Source organism: Arvicanthis niloticus, chromosome 6 (assembly GCF_011762505.2).
Source record: "Arvicanthis niloticus isolate mArvNil1 chromosome 6, mArvNil1.pat.X, whole genome shotgun sequence".
In the NCBI taxonomy this organism is placed as follows: Eukaryota; Metazoa; Chordata; class Mammalia; order Rodentia; family Muridae; genus Arvicanthis; species Arvicanthis niloticus.
In genome coordinates, this window is record NC_047663.1 from 52,131,781 (window position 1) to 52,150,817 (window position 19,037).

The 19,037-nt window shown below is 44.9% G+C and overlaps 1 protein-coding gene across 2 annotated transcripts; it reads right to left on the minus strand.

Moving 5' to 3' along the window:
* Positions 1 to 294: 294 nt before the first annotated feature.
* Fxr2 (FMR1 autosomal homolog 2) lies at positions 295 to 19,025 on the minus strand. 2 transcript variants are annotated; one of them, XM_034504181.2, is made up of 17 exons: positions 18,595 to 19,025; positions 12,239 to 12,291; positions 11,825 to 11,918; positions 10,732 to 10,803; positions 10,479 to 10,627; positions 9,934 to 10,027; positions 8,052 to 8,168; positions 3,789 to 3,959; positions 3,560 to 3,638; positions 3,161 to 3,270; positions 2,868 to 2,954; positions 2,342 to 2,570; positions 1,974 to 2,174; positions 1,677 to 1,877; positions 1,494 to 1,589; positions 1,256 to 1,356; positions 295 to 986 (listed from the first exon to the last, which is right to left on the minus strand). In XM_034504181.2, the coding sequence occupies exons 1-17, from the start codon at positions 18,673 to 18,675 to the stop codon at positions 891 to 893; spliced, it is 2,031 nt and encodes a 676-aa protein (XP_034360072.1). In that variant the 5' UTR covers positions 18,676 to 19,025; the 3' UTR covers positions 295 to 890. The 2 variants fall into 2 exon arrangements, with proteins under 2 accessions (XP_034360072.1, XP_034360073.1); XM_034504182.2 differs by having other exon boundaries at positions 1,977 to 2,174; positions 18,595 to 19,023.
* Between the last annotated feature and the right edge of the window lie 12 nt (positions 19,026 to 19,037).

A 19,037-nucleotide genomic window follows, 5' to 3' on the forward strand; every position in this document is an offset into this window, starting at 1 on the left:
CAGGAACAGGTCCAGCTTCAAGGAGCCTGGCCTATCCTCCTGTGACTCAGGGCTCAGGAGTGGCCCAACTTTATCAAGCAACCAAGGGAGGGAAGGAACAGCAAGGTTTGAAACACAGTCCTCTAGCCATGGAAAAGAGAATCAAGGATGCAGCAATTCCCAGAATATCATCTTCCTGACACAGAATGAGGAGCTAATAATAAAGGATACAGAACAAGAGCTAGGGAGCAGTGCAGGTCAGCCCTAGAGATTTAAACAGCCCAGACTGGTGGCAAAAACAACAGGAAACACAAGGCCATTTGGATTTTTTTATTCTCTTTTTAAATACTGTACAGTGAAAAATAAATACGCCTTCTCATCCACCAGACAAGGTTAATTCCCCAACTCCCTGGGAGACCTTGTCACCCCCTTCATACACACCCCTGGTTCTATTCCAAAACCTTCCCCATGCCTCCCACCCACAAATGCCCTCACTATCCCCGTCTTCCACAGTGATGAGGCCCCAGAAATGGGGGGTACAGGATGGGAGGAGGGATAGCAGGGGAGCCCCCCTGAACTGTCAAATCTGGGTGGGTCAATGAGCACCCCCACCAACAGGCGGAGAATGGGGGTGTTCAGAGGTCGGGGCATTAGAGGATAAAGGCACATCCAGTCTGATAGGGAAGGGGAGGCTCCCCTCACCCTGGGGGTAGGGTGGATAAGAGGGAGGGGGTATGACCCTGTTACACACCCCTCCACTAGCTCCTGGAGGTTGGGGGGGACCCAAGCTGCTGTGCCACCCCCCTCCCCCGTAGATAAGAGCAGCTCCAGCGCAGGTCAGTTGGACCCATGAGGGCCATGGTGGTGGGCAGCAAGCGAGATGGAGACAGGAGGGATGTGGACTGGAGGTTTTATGAAACTCCATTCACCAAACTACCCAACTCCAAAGGGGAAGAGAGTTCCCCATTCTCTGAGGGGCCCTTGGGAAGCTTGTTGACAGAGTCACCCTACAGAGGAAGCAGGAGGAAAACAAAGCAGTTCATAAGTATGTAAGATGTAGGCATTCCTAACCACTAAGACACACCTGGAGACCAGTTCCCTAATCTCCCTGTGCTCAAGTCACCATTAGCCTTGTCTTCTGTTTGTGCCAGCTCTGCTCTACCCTCAGCTTAACCTGAACTCCGCCAAATATAGTCAATTCAACAATGCAAAGTTTTCTGTGTACCTGCCCCAAACAAACAAACAAAGTGGGCTAAGCTTTATCTAGATTGTCTACCTTCTGTCCTGAAAGAGAATCCTCTGAGGGTTTCATGCGTTCCAGAGGTGGCCGCTGGCGGCTCTGAGACTCTGCCCGTGAGATATAGTCAGCCACAGTCACTAGGAAAGACACAGGATCAAGACTTTCAGGACCTCAGGGACCTCATGGATCCCACTGAATCCAACCCTGGTTTTCCCAGCAAACGAGGTATCTCATTTTAGCTCTAGGAAGGTTCCAATCCTCTATGTCAGCTGACCTGGTTGGCGATCTCCACTGATGGACCCATCAGTCCGGTTACCACGATTACGGCGGCGGCGGCTGCGATTACGTCTCTGGGGTCTTGATTCATCTTCTGTGGAGTGATAAAAAGTCATACACTCACCCTCTCATTGTTCATCCTTTCTCACACCTCTAAGAATCTCCCAAGCTCGCCTCTCACCCAGGCCATTCTCTGTCATGTTGGGACCATCAGACTCCAGGCCTCCATCCATGACAGTCCTATCCTCATCAGTACGACGGCGGCGGGAACGGCGACGACGGGCACTTGCTGGAGGAGGTTCACCAGGCTCCGAATCAACTGGAGGCTCTGGTTCAGATGTGTCCAATAGGCTGTAAGGATTGCTGTCTGGATCCTTTAGCACTGGTGAAAAATAGGAAGAGGCTGGGGGGGTCAGGCGGCCACTATTTTCTCATTTAAGCACACACACACACACATACACACAGAGCTCTCTGCTGCTACCTGAGCTAATAGATGACGAGTGGTATCTTGAGGTAGGCCGGGGAACAGGTGGGGGTCCCCTTCCCCGGCCCCCAATTGGCCGCCTCCTGCTTTCTTCTCCACGGCTTGGGGGATCTCTGTCACCAGGTCCTGCTCGATTAGACTCCTCTCTCTTTTCTGACTCTGTCTCAGAAGCTGTGGAGGGGTCTGAGCTGGGGCCTGAAGAACACACAAAGGCTTATTCAAGACACTGGTGCTTACTCTAGGAGTTCAAACACCACATCCAAACTAGAATTCCTCCTGTCACTCCCAAGGACGCAAGCCAGTCCCGTCCCTGCTTTCCTCGTGTCCACCCACCTCCTCCACCGCCCACACAGCTGTCTCACCATAGGCAGGACCACCAGTCCTCCGGCCCCGGCCCCGGCCCCCATAGCTGCCCCCATAGGTTCTGGTCGTGTGCAGGGAAGAGGAGGAGCTCTCATCTGTGGTATAGCCCGCCTTGTCACTGCCACCACCACTGCCACCCCGTCCACTCCCGGGAGGACGAAAGCCCAGCCCAATCTGCCGAAGCTGTTCATCAATTTGCAGTCTCTCCAAGCGAAGCTGTTCAACCTCCTAGTTGGAAAGATGGAAGACAACACAGGAGAATTAAGAGTAGACAGTCCCCTTGCTCCATGCATCTCTACCCGTATCATATGGTCCTGTGCTTCTATACTAAGCTTCCGAGACTTAGGCTTAGGAAGACAAAGGCCTAAAAACATTTTGGAATACAGTCCCAGAGCCAAAATATCCACCAATGGTCCGATTCTACAAAAAGACAAACCAGGCACGACAGTCCCAAAGATTATATACTAGAAGTCCATGCCCTCCTTGCTACCCCAGTCTGTTCTCCCAGGCTTCTGATATGGGTACCTGCAGGTAGGAGAGGTGATACTCTAGCAGTGCCTGGGCATTGCTGATATTCTCTCGGGTGCCAACAAATATGAAGGGAACCATTCCCTGGAGAAAAGACCAACAGGAACATTAGAAGTCAGGTGTAACGGCACTCATGATCTCAGCTCTCGGGAAACAGAGGCAGTAACATCACAACTTAAAGCCTGAAATGTTAGGCCCACCCTCAGACAGACAGGATCATAGTATACAAGGGCAAACAAAAGGTTCTGTGTTCTGCCCTCCACAAGTCGCCAGCCCTCAGAAAGCAGTACCTCCTCCCTGGGGTTCTTCTTGTCGTTATCACCTTCCACACGAACCCGCACCACACCAGATTTATCCACAATTTCCTGAATCACTTTCCCATTCTTTCCAATCACTTTGCCTAAATGGATAAAGAACGAGTTGGGCTTTTAATTTTTGTTATCGTTAAGAAAATAAAATTAAAACTCTTCAATAGACTTTACATACATTGCACATAATTCATTCTCCTGCTTCTAGGAATCTCAAACTTTCCATGGGACAGGTTTATTGTCCCCTTTCCTATTTGCATGTCAGACTATTCTGTCCTTATGTCCAGAGTAGCATCATTCTATTAAGGTGGCCAAAACTGTTTTCAAAACTCTACCATCTGGGCCCTAACTTTATTCCTTTATACACACACTCAAACTCACCAACCAAATTCCTGGGCACTTGTACAGAGTCCTCAGAAAATTCAAGGTAGCTTCGAGCCTGTCTGCAGGCCTCTGGCGTCTAGAGAAAGAAAGTAAAATAGAATATAGAGAGAATAGACTTTGGAGAAATAACCAAAGTCAGGCAGGAAGGTCACCATATTTGCTTTCCACCTCAGCCTCAATCCCCTCTGTTACCCAAAGGACCCCAATAGCCCAGTCTTTTGCTGACCTCCCCATAGATTCGGAAAGTGCAGGTTTCTTCGCCCAACTCAATGGCAGTCACTCCTGGCACTTTTCGAGCCTGCTGGATGTTGGCACCATGAGTTCCAATTGCCAGACCCATCAGGTCCTCTCGAACTGTAAACTCCTCTTGGAATGCTGCTGCCAACTGCTTACTTGTCTGAAAGGAAAAGGCACTGTGAGATCCTGGTGGTGAAATCTCAGAACACACGTTCCAGATGCCTAATCCTTTGTATAGTTTAAACGTGTGGAGGGAAAAAAAATGTGTGAAGAAAACCCATACGAAAGAAAACCAGAACCACCTGTAGTCTGCTTAGCCACTAACACCTCCATGGAAACCTCAGGCACCTTTAAATAACAGGGCTTGTGAGCAGTGGGGACTGTATCAAGGGCAGTTTGAGCTAGAAGCCACCAAAGATCTAGATTTGGCTTCAACACTAACTGGTTGAATGATCCTTAACAAGACAGACACTGTCTGGTCTATCATCTGACAAGTCCCTTACAGTTGGCCTACTTACTCTCAAATGAGTAAAAATGGTATTCCTCTCTTGAGCCCTTCCCACTATCAGGAGTTCTCTTTTCATTAATAAATCCATGTTTATTCTGCTTTAAAAAAAAAAAAAAAAAAAAAAGACTAGCAAGAGGGTTAGACAAGGCTGATATCAAAGTGGTTATGTACATGCATGTTTTCCTGCATGAATGTACACCATGTTCAAGAGCTACCTGCTCCAAGGCTCAATAGAAGGACACTTGCCTAGCAAGCAACAGACTCTGTGTTCCATCCTGTGCCCAGGGGGGTGGGATGGGACTGTAGCTCAGCAGGTAAGAGTGCTTGCTCAGCATGCAGGAAGCTCTGGGTTAGACCTTCAGCAATACAAAAAACAGATGTAGTGGCCACATCTGCAATTCCAGCACCAGGAAGATGAAGGCAAAAAGATCAAAAATTAAACTTTTAGCTACATAAAAAAACTTGAGTTTTGCTGGGCAGTGGTGGTGCACACCTTTAATCCCAGCACTTGGGAGGCAGAGGCAGGTGGATTTCTGAGTTCCAGGACAGCCTGGTCTACAGAGTGAGTTCCAGGACAGCCAGGCTTACACAGAGAAACCCTGTCTTGAAGAAAAAAGAAAAACAAACAAAAACAAACAAACAAAAAACCTTGAGTTTGAAGCCAGTCTAGGATACAAAAAAGACTATATTAAAACAAAACCAAAAACCAGCCAGGCGTTTGGTGGCACACACCTTTGAATCCAGGCAGTTGGATTGGAGTTCCAGGACAGCAAAGGGCTACACAAAGAAACCCTGTCTCAAAAAAACCGAACTAAACCAACCCAACACACCCCTACTCAAAAAAAAAAAAAAAGAAAGAAAAAGAAAAGAAAAAGGAAAAAAAAAGAAAAGAAAACACAGCCAGGCAAAATGGTCCATGCCTGCTATCCTAACATTTGAAACTAAGAGGTGGGCAACCCCTTTGAGTTTGAGGCTATCCTGGTGTGATTTGTATACTCGTGGCCCAGGGAGTGGCACTATTAGAAGGTGTGGCTCTGTTGAAGTAGGTTTGTCACTGTGAGCAAGGGCTTTAATACCCTTGTCCTAGCAGCCTTCAGATGAAGATGTAGAACTCTCAGCTCCTCCTGCACCATGCCTGCCTAGATGCTGCCATGGTCCTGCCTCGATGATGATGGACTGAACCTCTGAACCTATAAGCCAGCCCCAATTAAATGTTGTCCTTATAAGTTGCCTTGGTCACAGTGTCTGTTCACAGCAGTAAAACCCTAAGACAGAAGTTAGTACCAGGGACTGAGGCATTGCTCTGATAGGTCCAACCATGCTTTTGTTTGGAAGAATGTAGATTTGGGAACTTTGGATTTGGAAAGCAGAATACTTTAAATAGGGCTTAGTGGGCTATCCTAGTAGGGATATGGAAGACTTTTGTTACTGAGAGCGATTTAAATTGTGCTGACGTGTCCCAAGAGGTTTCAGTGGAGAATTTCCATATGTGGCCTAGAGACTGGTTTTGTGGTATTTTGGTAAAGAATGTGGGTTCTTTTTGCCTTTGTCTGAAAAGTCTGAGGCTAAGATGAAGGGACCCAGATTAACTGCATTGACAAAGGAAGTCTCAGAAACTCCCATCATAGACTTTATTCTCTGGTTAAGTCTCATAAAGAGCATTTTAAACAAGCGTAGCAAGCTGAGAAAGGAAAACTATAAAATATATAAGTATTAAAGGGGCACCAGGAAGTGAAATTGAGCTGAATCCTGTGTTCTTGGATATTAAATTAAGGGAGTGATGACCTCCGGGCAAGATCCCAACCAGCTAAATTTAGGTCAAGGCATGGTGGTACAAGCCTTTAATCCCAGGAGATGAGTCCAAAATCAATTTACAGAGTGGGTTCCAGGACATCCAAGCTAGGTAGTGAAGTAGTTAGAGAACAGAAAGCTGGTGATGATGTAATAGTGCAAGGGAGCCATCTTCTATCCCCAGCAAACAGCAGAACTTTGGCAGCTTCGTCCATACGTATCTGGCTTTGTAGTCAAGAGGAGGAGACTACTGGGACAATTGATGCTGGTTTGTTAGAGCTAAGAAATTAGTGGTGATTAAGAGACCAGCATCACAGGTGAAAGCTTCTGGGAAGTATTTTCTGAGAGTACAAAGAAGCTGTGTTCTAGAGATAGCCAAGGTTGTACCTCATGCTGCAGCTGTATTTCATAATGTATAACAGTCACCCAGGTGATACTAGTTTTGAAGGAATGAAGGGGTCATGGAGAACAGCTGGGGCTTGGTACTATGAGAGGCCTTGGAAGGCCACTGGTGAAGGTACAGCCTAGGTTGCAGCTGACAGCCCAGGACTGAAGGGGTCATGGCACCATGAAGAGAGCCTATGAGAGGCTACCAGTGAAGCCTAGTTGCAGCGGATTGGAGATGCCAGTACCATGGGATGATCACCAAGAGCAGCAGCAGAAGTGGAGTGGTATCAAACAGAGCCTTAGAGTGCTACAGAGGGCAGAGCTGGAGAGAAGTGACCTAATCCCTTTAGAGGATCCCAGAAGATCAAGTGTCGATCCCAGACTATGAAACAAGAAGATGCGAAGTTTAAATTGCCTTAGAGACCCCAAGATGTTTGAGATGCCAGAGCTGTGGGCTGTCTGCTGAGGAAAGCTGCTAACAGGGAGTGGAAACAGCCCAGGAGACAGGAAGTTTGTTGCAGTCAACAAAGATGGAAAAGAAGTTGGAGCTCTGAAGACCACACTGACATCAGACATGAAGATGCAGAGTCTGGAGTTTGCCCAGCTCACTTCCTGTCTTGCTGACTGGATGACTCTCAGAAGAGACTCTGAACATTGTTGAGACTGCTATAGACTCTGGGGATTCTGGAAGTTGGACTAAATGTATTTTTTATTATGCAATGTGTAGGTATGGCCTCCAAAGACTCATGTGCTTGAACAAGCCTATGGGGCCAGGGAGTGGAATGTGATGGTTTGTATATGCTTGGTCCAGGGAATGGCACTATTAGGAAATGTAGCCTTGGTTGGAGTGGGTGTGTCATAGGCTTTAATACCCTAGTCCTAGCTGCCTGGAAGCCAGTCTACCACTAGCAAGCCCGAAGATAAAGATGTAGAACTCTAGCTCCTCCTGCACCATGCCTGCCTGGATGCTGCCATGTTCCTGCCTTGATAATGACTGTCCCTCTGAACCTGTAAGCCAGCCCCAATTAAATGTCCTTATAAGACTTGGTCATGGTGTCTGTTCACAGCAGTGAAACCATAACTAAGAATTCCAGACCAGTGAGACCCTGTTTCAAAACAACATTGCCAGCCTGGTCTACAGAGTGAGTTCCAGGAAAGCTGAGGCTATACAGAGAAACTCTGTCTCGAAAAACAAAAACAAAACAAAACAAAACAAAAAAAATTGCTGGGCAGTGGTAGCACATGCCATTAATCCCAGCACCTCAAGGTCAGAGACATGTAGATTTCTTGTGAGTTGTAGACAGCCAGGGCTATACAGAGAACCCAGGCTCAAAAATAAAAACAAACAAAACAAAAAACTCAACACCAACAAAAAACCCACAACAGGAATAAAACCAAACCTTTTTTTAAATCCATACCAAACCACAGTAGAATACTTTCTTCTGAAGATTATGAATAGACAAAATAGCCACTCAGGACTAATGACTTGTATGGCCTTTGTCTATGTGTTTCAGAAACAAAAGAAAATGAGAAAGGAAAGTACATTATTATTCAGCCAAAACTTACCTCTAGGTGCTTAGTAGCTTCTTCATTGCGGGACATGAGCAGCAATTTGGTTCGAAGGCTCCGGAAATGCATATCACCCAGCAAAGATGCCCTCTTCACAGGGGCTTCTGTGGTTGACTGGGAAATGATGAACAGGAAGTATAAAAGCAAAATACATGAGCTAGAGAGAAGTGGCTCAGAGGTTAAGAGAACAGATTGCTCTCTGCTAGAGAAGCTAGGTATAATTCCCAGCACCTACATGGCAGTTCACACTTGTCTGTAATTCCAGTTCCAAGAGATCTGACACCCTCACACAGACACACATGCAGGCAAACCAGCAATACACATAAAATTAAAAAAAAAAAAAAAAAAGTACACACCAGGGAAGCATTAGAGACTTGGCATCAGAATGCCAGTCCCTGAAAAAGGGCAGGTGTCAAGAAATGAAGTTGGCTTTTTGTTTTTCAAGACAGGGTTTCTCTGTGTAGCTGTGGCTGTCCTGGAACTCACTCTGTAGACCAGGCTGGCCTTGAACTCACAGAGATCCGCCTGCCTCTGCCTGCTTCCTGAGTGTTGGGATTAAAGGCGTGCACCATCACCACCTGGCAAGAAATGAAGTTTAAAATAAGGTGGTAGCATGGGCTGGAGAGATGGCTCAAAAGTTAGGAGCACTGACTGCTCTTCCAGAGGTCCTGAGTTCAATTCCCAGCAACCACATAGTGGCTCACAACTATCTATGAGAACTGGTGCCCTTTTCTGACCTGCAGGGTACATGAAGGCAGAATGCTGCATACATTTTGAAAAGAAAAAAAAAAAAAAAAGAGATGGTAGCACATGCCTATCTCAAAACTAGGGAAGATAAAGCAGAAAAACTGTCAATAAGTCAAGGACAGCTTCAGTTTACAGTGAATAACAGGCCAGCCAAGAGTAAACAGTAAGAACTTGTCTCAAAGGATAAAAGAAATGAGGTAGGCTACATGAAAACTATTGTCAGTCACATAGCAACTGAATAGCTAAATACTGACAGGAGTCATTTGACAACAAGGAGCAAATCCAAGAAGAGAGTTATACAATGTTTGTTTTTTTCATTTTTAAACATTTATAGCAGGCAGAGGGGTAGTGTATGCCTTTCATCTCAGCACTTGGGAGACAGAGGCAAGTGGATCTTGTGAGTTTGAGGCCAGCCTGGTTTACATAGTGAATTCCAGGACAGCCAGAGCTACATAGTGAGATCCTGTCTCAAAAAAACAAAATAACAACAACAAAAACAAAAAAAAGATTTATGTACGTATGTATGTATGTATGTACATATGTATGTTGTGAATATGTTATGTGCACATAGGTGCAAAGACCAGAAGAGGTTATCAGGTGTCCTAGAACTAGAGTTAGAGGTGGTTGTGAGAGGCATGGAGAAGGCAGGGACTGGAATCCCCCAGAGCTGGCTGGCTGCCCAAAGTTGGCTAGTGCTGGGTTAGGTGAAGATAAGTTGCCCTGTAAAGTGTATGTGGTTAAGGGATGCCTGACACCAACACTTAAGGTTTCCAACCCAGATGTGTACCTATGTACGTGTAAATATGTAAATACACACAGATCCAAATATAACCAAGGGCCAGGGTGCAACAGCTAAATAAATGGCAGGGCACTTGTCTAGAGCACATAGGTGTGTGAAAACCATGGTTTAATCTCTAGCATAGAAAAAAAAAAAGGAATAAAAGTCATATATAAGGAAAATTAAGGAAAGACAAGGCTACCTGGGTCCATAAGTGTCAGAAGGAATAAAGTAAGCATGAACACAGAGTCTAGCATGAGCAAAAGCCATATAACCACTTTCCCAAAAGTTTAAATAGGAAAAAAGGAAAAACTGTTGGCAAGGCTTATGTTAAATTCAAGCATGAAAACTCACCAGAATAAAGAGCTCACTGTTTGTGATGTTGAGAAAGATGCAGTTGGCTCCCAGTGCTTTCTTGAACTCTTTATGGACATTTTCATTGGAACAGCTGAAGAAAAAAGTAACATTCTCAGGACAGGGGGCCTAAGAAGCTCAGAAACAAAAAGCAGAGAGGAGAAAACAAGAGAGGTAGAACCCGTTTTAAAAAATAGGGCTTAAGAAAATCATTTTTTAAAATAAGGACAGCAAGACACAGTGGCCCACCACAGCTTTAGTCCCAGCACAGGCGGGTGGATCTCTGTGACTGCAAGGCCAGTCTGGTTTACAGTTTTAGACCAACCAGAGCAGTGTAGTGAGGCCATCTCAAAACAAAACTAAGACAGACAGACAGAAAGACAGAGAGAGATAAAGATGAAAAATTAAAGGGCTAAAGGTATATATCATGCAAAAAGGTCCTCACAGGGCCAGGAGATGAACACAGCAAAGTGAAGAGTGGGAGAAATGCGGACAGAGGCTGGCACTGTAGAGAGCCTCCAGTTCCCAACCTCTCCAACACTCACGCCTCTCTAAGATCCTCAGGCACAGCCATGGTAACCTTGAAGAAGCTGCCTTTGGTTGCAAGGGGATTGGGATTAACTGGCCGAAGTCGTTCTAGAGTGACAATCTCATTGTAGGTAGCATCACAGGCAGCATACTCAATGACATAGAACTGGCAGAAAAGAAAAGGAAGGTGTGAACTGAGCATCCACCTGCTACCTTTTCATGAACAAAAGAACAGTTTCAGAAACTCCCCAAAGGGCTTCGGTCACTCACATCTCCCTTCATCATCCGCACCCGAGCCAGCCACCAACCACAAGGTTCCTGTTCATTGGCTCTCGAATAGACCTGAAAAAGTTAGAAATAAAGAGAAATGGCATTGAAGACCATCCAAGATCATCAAGAATCAGAGAAAGGATCCAGATACCCGAAAAGCATTCCTAAAACCACAAAAAGGAAACAAGGAGAAACTGAAAGGATGAGGTCACTGAGTTTTATTTAGTTCACTTTTTTTTGCCCAGAGGGCAAGAGCTCTCCAAGCCCAGCGACCTGAGTTCAAGTCCCAGAGCTCACAGCAGTCACCACTCCTGAGCTGTGGCACACTCATGCCCCTCGAACACACACACACATACACACAAAGTAATTCACACTAAAGAAAAAGAGCTGGAGGTCAGACGGCTGGAGAGCTGGCTCAGTGGTTAAGAACACTGGCTGCTCTTCCAGAGGTGCTGAGTTCAATTCCCATCAACCACATGGTGGCTCACAACCATCTGTAATGGGATCTGATGCCTTTTTCTGGTGTGTCTGAATACAGCAACATTGTACTCACATAAATAATCTTGAGAGACACACACACACACACACACACACACACACACAGAGAGAGAGAGAGAGAGAGAGAGAGAGAGAGAGAGAGAGAGAGAGAGAGAGATATCCGACAATATTGAAGTAGAATGATCACAAACTCTTGGGCCTAAGTAATTCTCCTCCCTCTGCTTTCAAGTATTGAAACTGGGGCTGGGGATTTCAGTGGTAGAATGTCTGCCTCACATGCCCAAGGCCAAGGTTTCAATTCTCAAGAATGTCTGTCTGTCTGCTCCACCCCCCCTTGTACACACCTATGCACAAATATATTGGAACTGTAGGAATTAGACTTTAAGTGGACTTATCACAAATGAAGAAGCAGATCCTTGTAAACTGATGCCCTCGGGTCACAGTCACAACAGAAAGGCTCTGCTGCATTTTACTTCATTGACTATGTGGTTAGATATGGTGGCTCAGAAAAGGAAAGAACAAAATCAGAAAGCAAAAAGCCAAGACTCCTAATAAAGCAAACTAACATTGGAAAGGTGGACCTCATAGTCCTTACCTCTACTTCATCTCCTTCTGTGATCTCCTTATTGTAGTCAGCTGGAGGTGGTAGTCGGACATCCCCAAAGGGAATCTGTCGCTCACTCTGCCAGCTACAGGAAAACAGTAACATGAAAGCTGTTCAGATTGATGTCACTGTCCACTTCTTCAAAAAGGAGTTGCTCCCTTAGCTAGACCACTTTTATTCTTCCTGGTAAAGAGTCAAAACACCAGACCCTGTTCCATAGTGGCCTTTTATCCCTTGCTACCAACTATTAAGTGACCAAAACTTGCAAAACTGTTCTTCCTTTCTTGGACTTCCCATCCAAACCCTCAGTTCTCTACCACCTACTGCAGGCCTCACAGGACTCAGCAGCCCACTTATCACCCTCCTTCTAGGGCCGAGTGAGCTTGTCTATTCCCAGGGCCTTACTTGTTTTCAAAGAAGATAGTGACAGAGTCTTCATGGACATCCTTCACAAAGCCCTAGAAAAAAATTTCAAAATGTAAAAAACATAAATGAAAATACCTTTTACTACCATCTTAGCCATGAGGAAAGAATTATCAGAAACCTTTGAAATTAAGAATTTTAGCTGGAGATGTGAGCAGACCAAACATAGCCAAAAAGACTGTGATGGAAAATAATATAAACAATGAGAAAGGAAATGATACTGACAGAATCTAGAAATAACATGGAATAGGCACAAAGTAAAACCTGCACCAGAACAGCCCAGAAGCTGGTTGTCTACTCAGGGCCCATTACCTCCCTACCTGTCTGCTCCCAGAGAACTGAGCAGCTTGTCAGAGTTCAATTAAATCACTAGGGACTTTCAGCAAGGCCAAGAATATCCCACAAGACAGTGAAAGACTGCACTAGAACATCTAGAAGATATCAGAACTGTCAAGACAGAGAAGGGTCTGAGCCCCAGAGACCTGGCAGACTTAGTACCCAGAGGCCTAAGTCCTTGGAGAATAAACAGAACACACTGGAGAAGTTCAAAATAATCAGCAGTTTATAAAACAAAAAAAAAAAAAAAAAAAAAAAACAATTTAAAAGATGTCATAGTTCAGAATGGACAGAAATAACTACTGAATCTGAAAATAAAATATGTAAAGCCTCCATCCAATCTTGAGATCATGACAATAGGAATCATTAAATAGCTAGTTTCTCTTTCCTAAGAAGGCCTAAACTGTATATTCAACCTACAGTCTCAGTTCTTTCTAACTTTGACAAAGTCTAATTCATTATTATTATTATTATTATTATTATTATTACCATTATTATTATTTTACAAAATAGGCTCTGGTTTCATAGCTAAGAAACTTCTGACATCCAAAGCCACAATTTTTCTCCTATGTCTTCTAGAAATTTTAAATTTAAATTCATTCATTCATTTGTGCAGTGGTGTTTTGCCTGCATTCCACATGTTTGAAGGTGTCAGATCTTGAAGTTACAATTGTGAGCTGTCATGTGGATACTAGAAATTGAACCTGGGTTTTCTGAAAGGGCAGTCAATGCTGAGCCATTTCTTCAGCCCCCTTCTGTGTTTTAAACTACTCATTGTATATGTGTATGTATGGGTGAACATATGCATGCTTTTCCGACGTGTGTGGATGTCAGAGGACAACCTATCAAAGTAGGCTCTCTTCCACCATGTGGGTCTTGGAATCAAACTCAGGTCCACAGGCTTGACAGCAGATACCTTTACCCACTGAATCATCTCCCTGACCCAAGATTTTTATTTTACATTTAGATATGTAACAGATTTTCTTTTAGAGATAGTAGCCCAGGTTGGTCTCAAACTCACATGACGCAGAGCCTTTAACTCCTGGTTTTCCTGTTTCTATCTTCCATATACTGCTGTGATTACTGGAATGTACCACCATATCCTATTGGTGCTGACAGTGTTTTATGCATGCTTTATCAACTGCACTACATACCCTCAGTCCCAAAGTTGCTTTTGATTACTAAACATTAGTTTGTACTTCCTGTTTTTTGATAAAAGTTGAGACAGTTGGGCTGGAGAGATGGCTCAGTGGTTAAGAGCACTGAGAGGTCCTGAGTTCAATTCCCAGCAACCACATGTTGGCTCACAACCACCTGTAATGGGATCTGATGCCCTATTCTGGTGTGTCTGAAGACAGTATACTCACATACATAAAATAAATAAATCTTTAAAAAAAAAAGTTGAGACAGTTAAGAGAGTTCTTAGTCCCAGGATTTGAGAAGTAGAACAGGTGAATCTTTTCAAATTTAAGACCAGCCTGGTCTTTATCACAAGTTCAGGCTACCCAGAAATATATATTGAGATAGTGTCGGATGGATGGATGGATAGATAGATGGATGGATGGAAATAATAGTTGCCAGATAGACAGATAGATAGATAGACAGAAAGAATGAATAGTTGCCAGGTGGTGGTGTCCCATACCTTTAATCCCAACACTCAGAGGCAGAGGCAGGCAGATCTCTAACCAAGCCAGCCTGGTCTACAGAGTGAGTTCCAGGACAGCCAGGGCTACAGAGAAACCCTATCCTGGAAAAAAAAAAAAAAAAAAAAACCTATATAAATTAGATAGATAGATAAATAGATAGATAGATAGATAGATAGATAGATAAAAAATAGATACATGAGTTTTAGCTGGAATATATATTTCAGTGTGGTGTGCCTAGCAAGTATAAAGCCCTGATTCAATCCTCAACATCAAAAACAAGGACCAGCCCTGAGCACAATAACTAGGATAGTGGCAGAACTTAGGAGAAAACGTACCAATAATGTTCTGGAGAATACACAGCTCCCACCTCACAGATCTAGTCGATCACCACTTACTATTCTTTCCTTATAATGAGAAGATTTAAACCTGAATTTTGCTTCAGATACAACCTGTTTTGGCTGTTTGGTGAGAGCCTGAGGCAAGAGGATCTAAGAACTGGAGGTCAGCTTAGGCTACATGCTAAGTTACAGACCAGCCTGAGCTATATAAAAATCCTGTCTCCACATGGGAAGAAATGTTTTTAAAGATGAAAGAAGGGAGGAAGGGAAAGGGGAAGGAAGAGAATGGAGGAGGGATGCCTGGCTCAGGATGTACTTCAGTGGAAGGCTAAGATGAGAAACCTCAAGTTCAAGGTTAGCCTGATCTACAAAGCAAGCTCCAGGCTACACAATAAGACCCCATCTTAGCAGGGTGGTGGTGACCCACACCTTCCAAGGCCAGCCTACTGAGTTCCAGGGCTAAACAGAGGAAATCCTGTCTCAAGAAAAACCAAAAAACCAACCAACCAACCAACCAAACAAGCATGCCTTTAATCCCAGCACTTGGGAGGCAGAGGCAGGAGGATTTCTGAGTTCGAGGCCAGCCTGGTTTACAGAGTCAGAGTGAGTTCCAGGACAGCCAGGGCTACACAGAGAAACCCTGTCTCAAAAAAAAAAAAAAAAAAAAAAAAAAAAAAAAAAAAAAAAAAAAACAATACCCAGACAAGGTACAGAGAATATATGATTGACTACAGCAGAAAGTGAATACATATTTCATGTTGAAAAAGTACAACTTAAAGAATGAAAGTAATGCCAGGTGAGATGGCACAGACCTATAAAATTCTAGTCAGTGGGATGAAGAGCTAGGAGAATCCTAAGTTCCAGCTTGAACTACAATGAGACTGCCTCCCAAAACACACAAACAAAAAAGAATTAAAAAGACACTATGAAGTTGGGGTTGGTGGTGTACACCTGTAATCCCAGCACTTGGGAAATGAAGCCAGTAAAACCAGGGGTTCAAGATCATCCCCAGCTAAAAGCCCAAGCCACCTGAAACTCACCTTAAAACAAAACACATTGAATGCTGACAGAAAAGCAAACTTTGATAGGATAATTCTAAAATAACTTATATCTCAGATCTGGTATCTATTGGCCCTGGAAAAATCAAAGTAAAACACAGTTTTTTGAGAGGAGAAAGGGAGCTCCCCAAACTTAAAAAATCTAAAAGACAGGTTAAGGTTAACACTCCCTACTCACAGCGGTTTGCTGAGTCATGAATATTAATCAGCAAGATTTGAATAGGTAGACCAGGCAGTGGTGGGGCACACCCTTAATCTCAGCACCTGGGAGGCAGAGGCAGGCAAATTCGAGGCCAGCCTGGTCTACAGAGTGAGTTCCAGGACAGCCAGGGCTACACAGAGAAACCCTGTCTCCAACCCCCCCCCCCCAAAAAAAAAGAATAGGTAAGTATCTACTTTACATTGACTTTAAAAAAGATTAGTACAATTTTAGGAAATTGTCTTAAATCAATTAAATCAGAGCAGAAAGTGCTGAAGTGGCCAGAATACAAAATCTACATTGGTTATTTGGCCTCTACTAACTCTATACTATCAAAGATTCCTGTCCCTGCTTCACTCAACTCTATCACTGCTATGGCCCACAGAATAAAAGGACAAAAGTCAAGAGACTTTTGTGGGATACCCATGTGTGTAACAGAAAACATGTCCCTTCTCAACCATTTCATACAGTTAATTAGAACTGAGTACTAATTTGTCCCAGCTGTGCAGGCTCCCATGCTTCCCTACACCAAAAGCAAATATCTAATCTTGATCTCACACTCAATTGAAGAATCACTTTTCAAACTAGGAGTGGTTGTGGATGCTTTTAATCCCAGCACTCAACAAAGGCAGACTATCCCAATGAGTCCAGGGCAGCCAAGGCTACATAAAGAAATCCTGTCCCCAGAAACCAAACAAGTCAAAAAATATATCACTTTTCTTGGAATTTAATATTTTGGGGTGAGAAGGGCACAGTTGAGGGCTAACATATCAAGGAAAATAGAACTAACATCTTATAAAGAGTACTTTTTGGGTTTGTTTGGGTTGTTTTTTTAGACTGGATTCCATTCCCAATAGTTTTGATTTCAACAATCCTACTTCAGCCTTCCAAGTACTAGGATTAGAGTATGCACCACCATACCCAGCTTGAAGAGACTGTTTTAACAAAGGTAATACAAATATGGGGAAAAGGATATTAAAACATTACTGTGTCCTATCAGAACCCAAAAGGAATTAAAGACTTTTGCTACAGAAAACAGAAATGTTACAAAGACATTGTTCTAGTCAGAAGAAAAAGTACTAAGAGTTAAGAAAGTGACAGGGTCAGAATCAGGTAGGAGCCTTCTTCAGCTATACACAGGATAGGTGGACATCATAAGGATACACAGGAATACAGAAACCAAGATAAAAAGACTCAAGACTTAATTGAGAGGCTACATTAAAGCTAGTAGATATGTGGCACCCATAGGCACTCGGTGAAGAAGTGGATCAAAAAAGAAAAAAATGCCACCACGTTTATAGTGGGTAACTAATCAGTTGAAGTGGGGTAAGAACCATCCACAGGGGTAGGGTAAACCCAAGTCCTTTTTCAGCTACAAAAAGATACAATTTCATAGTAGAGTCAGAGAAAGTTATTTCCAAGGGCATGAGAAAGTAGAAAGTTCTACTTAGGGTAGGGAGATGGACAACCTGAGGAAACCTGAAGGAAAAGGGGATCTTCTCATATATCTAATGCTATGAAAATTCCTCTTCCTCTCTAGAATGAAGAGTGCAAGAGGAACCAAACGTTCCTGGGACAATTCCACCCTGAAAGTCAAAAGAGGTTCGGAACCCCATCGATCAAATGAAGAAAATACCTGGGGTTGGGGTGAGGATGAGAAGAGTCAGTCTGAATCTAAATTAGGGGTAACGGGGATCCAGAATGGACTCAGGACAGATACAGAAGATGGGGCAGATGATGGATAGAAAAAGGGAAAAACCAAAAGTTCTGGTCTGGCATGGTGGCTCAATCTGTAACGCCAGAAACTGTAACCCTGGTCTGAGGAAGGAGTACAAAAGAGTTCGAGTCCAGCCAGGGGATCTTGTCCCAACTACAACCCTCAAAAAAGTTCACGGGAATCAAATCTTAGGCAAAGAAAAAACAATTCTGCAAGATATTTTTCTTTCCAGAAAGGCTGTCAACAAGCAGAAATCGGTTAGAATAAGAACAGAAGCTTGTTGAGATGGCCTTTTAAGAGATAGTGAAGCTTAAACTTACCAATAAGATATAGGAATGACCTAAATATATCTAGAGGCACAGAGATAAACATGAATCCATCCCTGGACAGCTGGTTTTGGAATAAAGGTGTGGTGGGGTGACAGACTTGTCCAACAAATCCACTTTATGGCTGGCTGGCTGGCTGGCTGATAAAACCTGAGGCCAAAGACGCTAAATAACACAAATGGGTTTTGGCCATTTCTTGTCACACTGGGAACGGGAATGTAAGATAAAAGTTGAGCAAATAGTCTAGAACCAGTAGGCAGAAGCCTCCCTGAAGACCGAAGACATAATGTGGGACAGTGGACCTTCCCAAGGGGGTCATGTAGAAAAAGAAAGAGAATCCTCCATGTGCTTGGGCTGTAGGGGAGATGTGATTAAAAGCTGAAGTCTCTCCTACACTAAAAAACAAGGAGAGTCGATTAGAAGAAACTAGGAAAAGGGGTTTCTCCAGAGGGACCAGGAGCTCCCACCTACGCACAGTAATGACCTGATGTCCATGCTTTCAGCTGAGGATAAAAGCAGGTGTAATAGCGGGCTCAAAAAAATAAAAGCACGAGGGTTAACTCCCACGATCTCTCCGGGAGGGTGTCGAGTGGGAACGTGGGTCGAAGGTTCTAAGGGTCAGAACTAAGCTCCAGAAACTCGATCCCGCTCCACTCTTCCCTGCCTCGGCTGGGGGAGGGGGCTAAGAAGGGTGTCCCGGGTCGACGCGCCGTCTCACCTTGTAGAAGGCCCCGTTGGAGCCCCGCACCTCGACGGGCAGTCCCGGCTCCACATCCCCCCCAGAGGCCAGGCCGCCCATGGCGCCGCCACCACCTCCGACTGCCCCGGCAGCAGCTGAAACAGAGCCCTGAGTGCGGGCCGGGCCGGGCCCCCGGCGTCTCCCTGGAGGAGGAGCCGGAGGGGGAGCCGCGGGGGGCGGGAGCCGGGCCGGCCCCACGGCGGCCCTGCTACAGCCGACGAGCAGGGGGCCGGGGCCGGGCCGCTCCCCGTCCGCCGCCGCCGCTGCCTTGGTCTCCGCCACCGTGAGGAAAACGGCCGCCGCCGCCGCCGCCGCCTTCGTCACCTCAGCTTCCGCCCGCCGGCGTCCCCGCTGCTGCCTCAGTCCCGGGACCCGCTGCTGCCGCTGCCGCTCCACGGCCTCCACCTCCCCCTGCCGCCGCC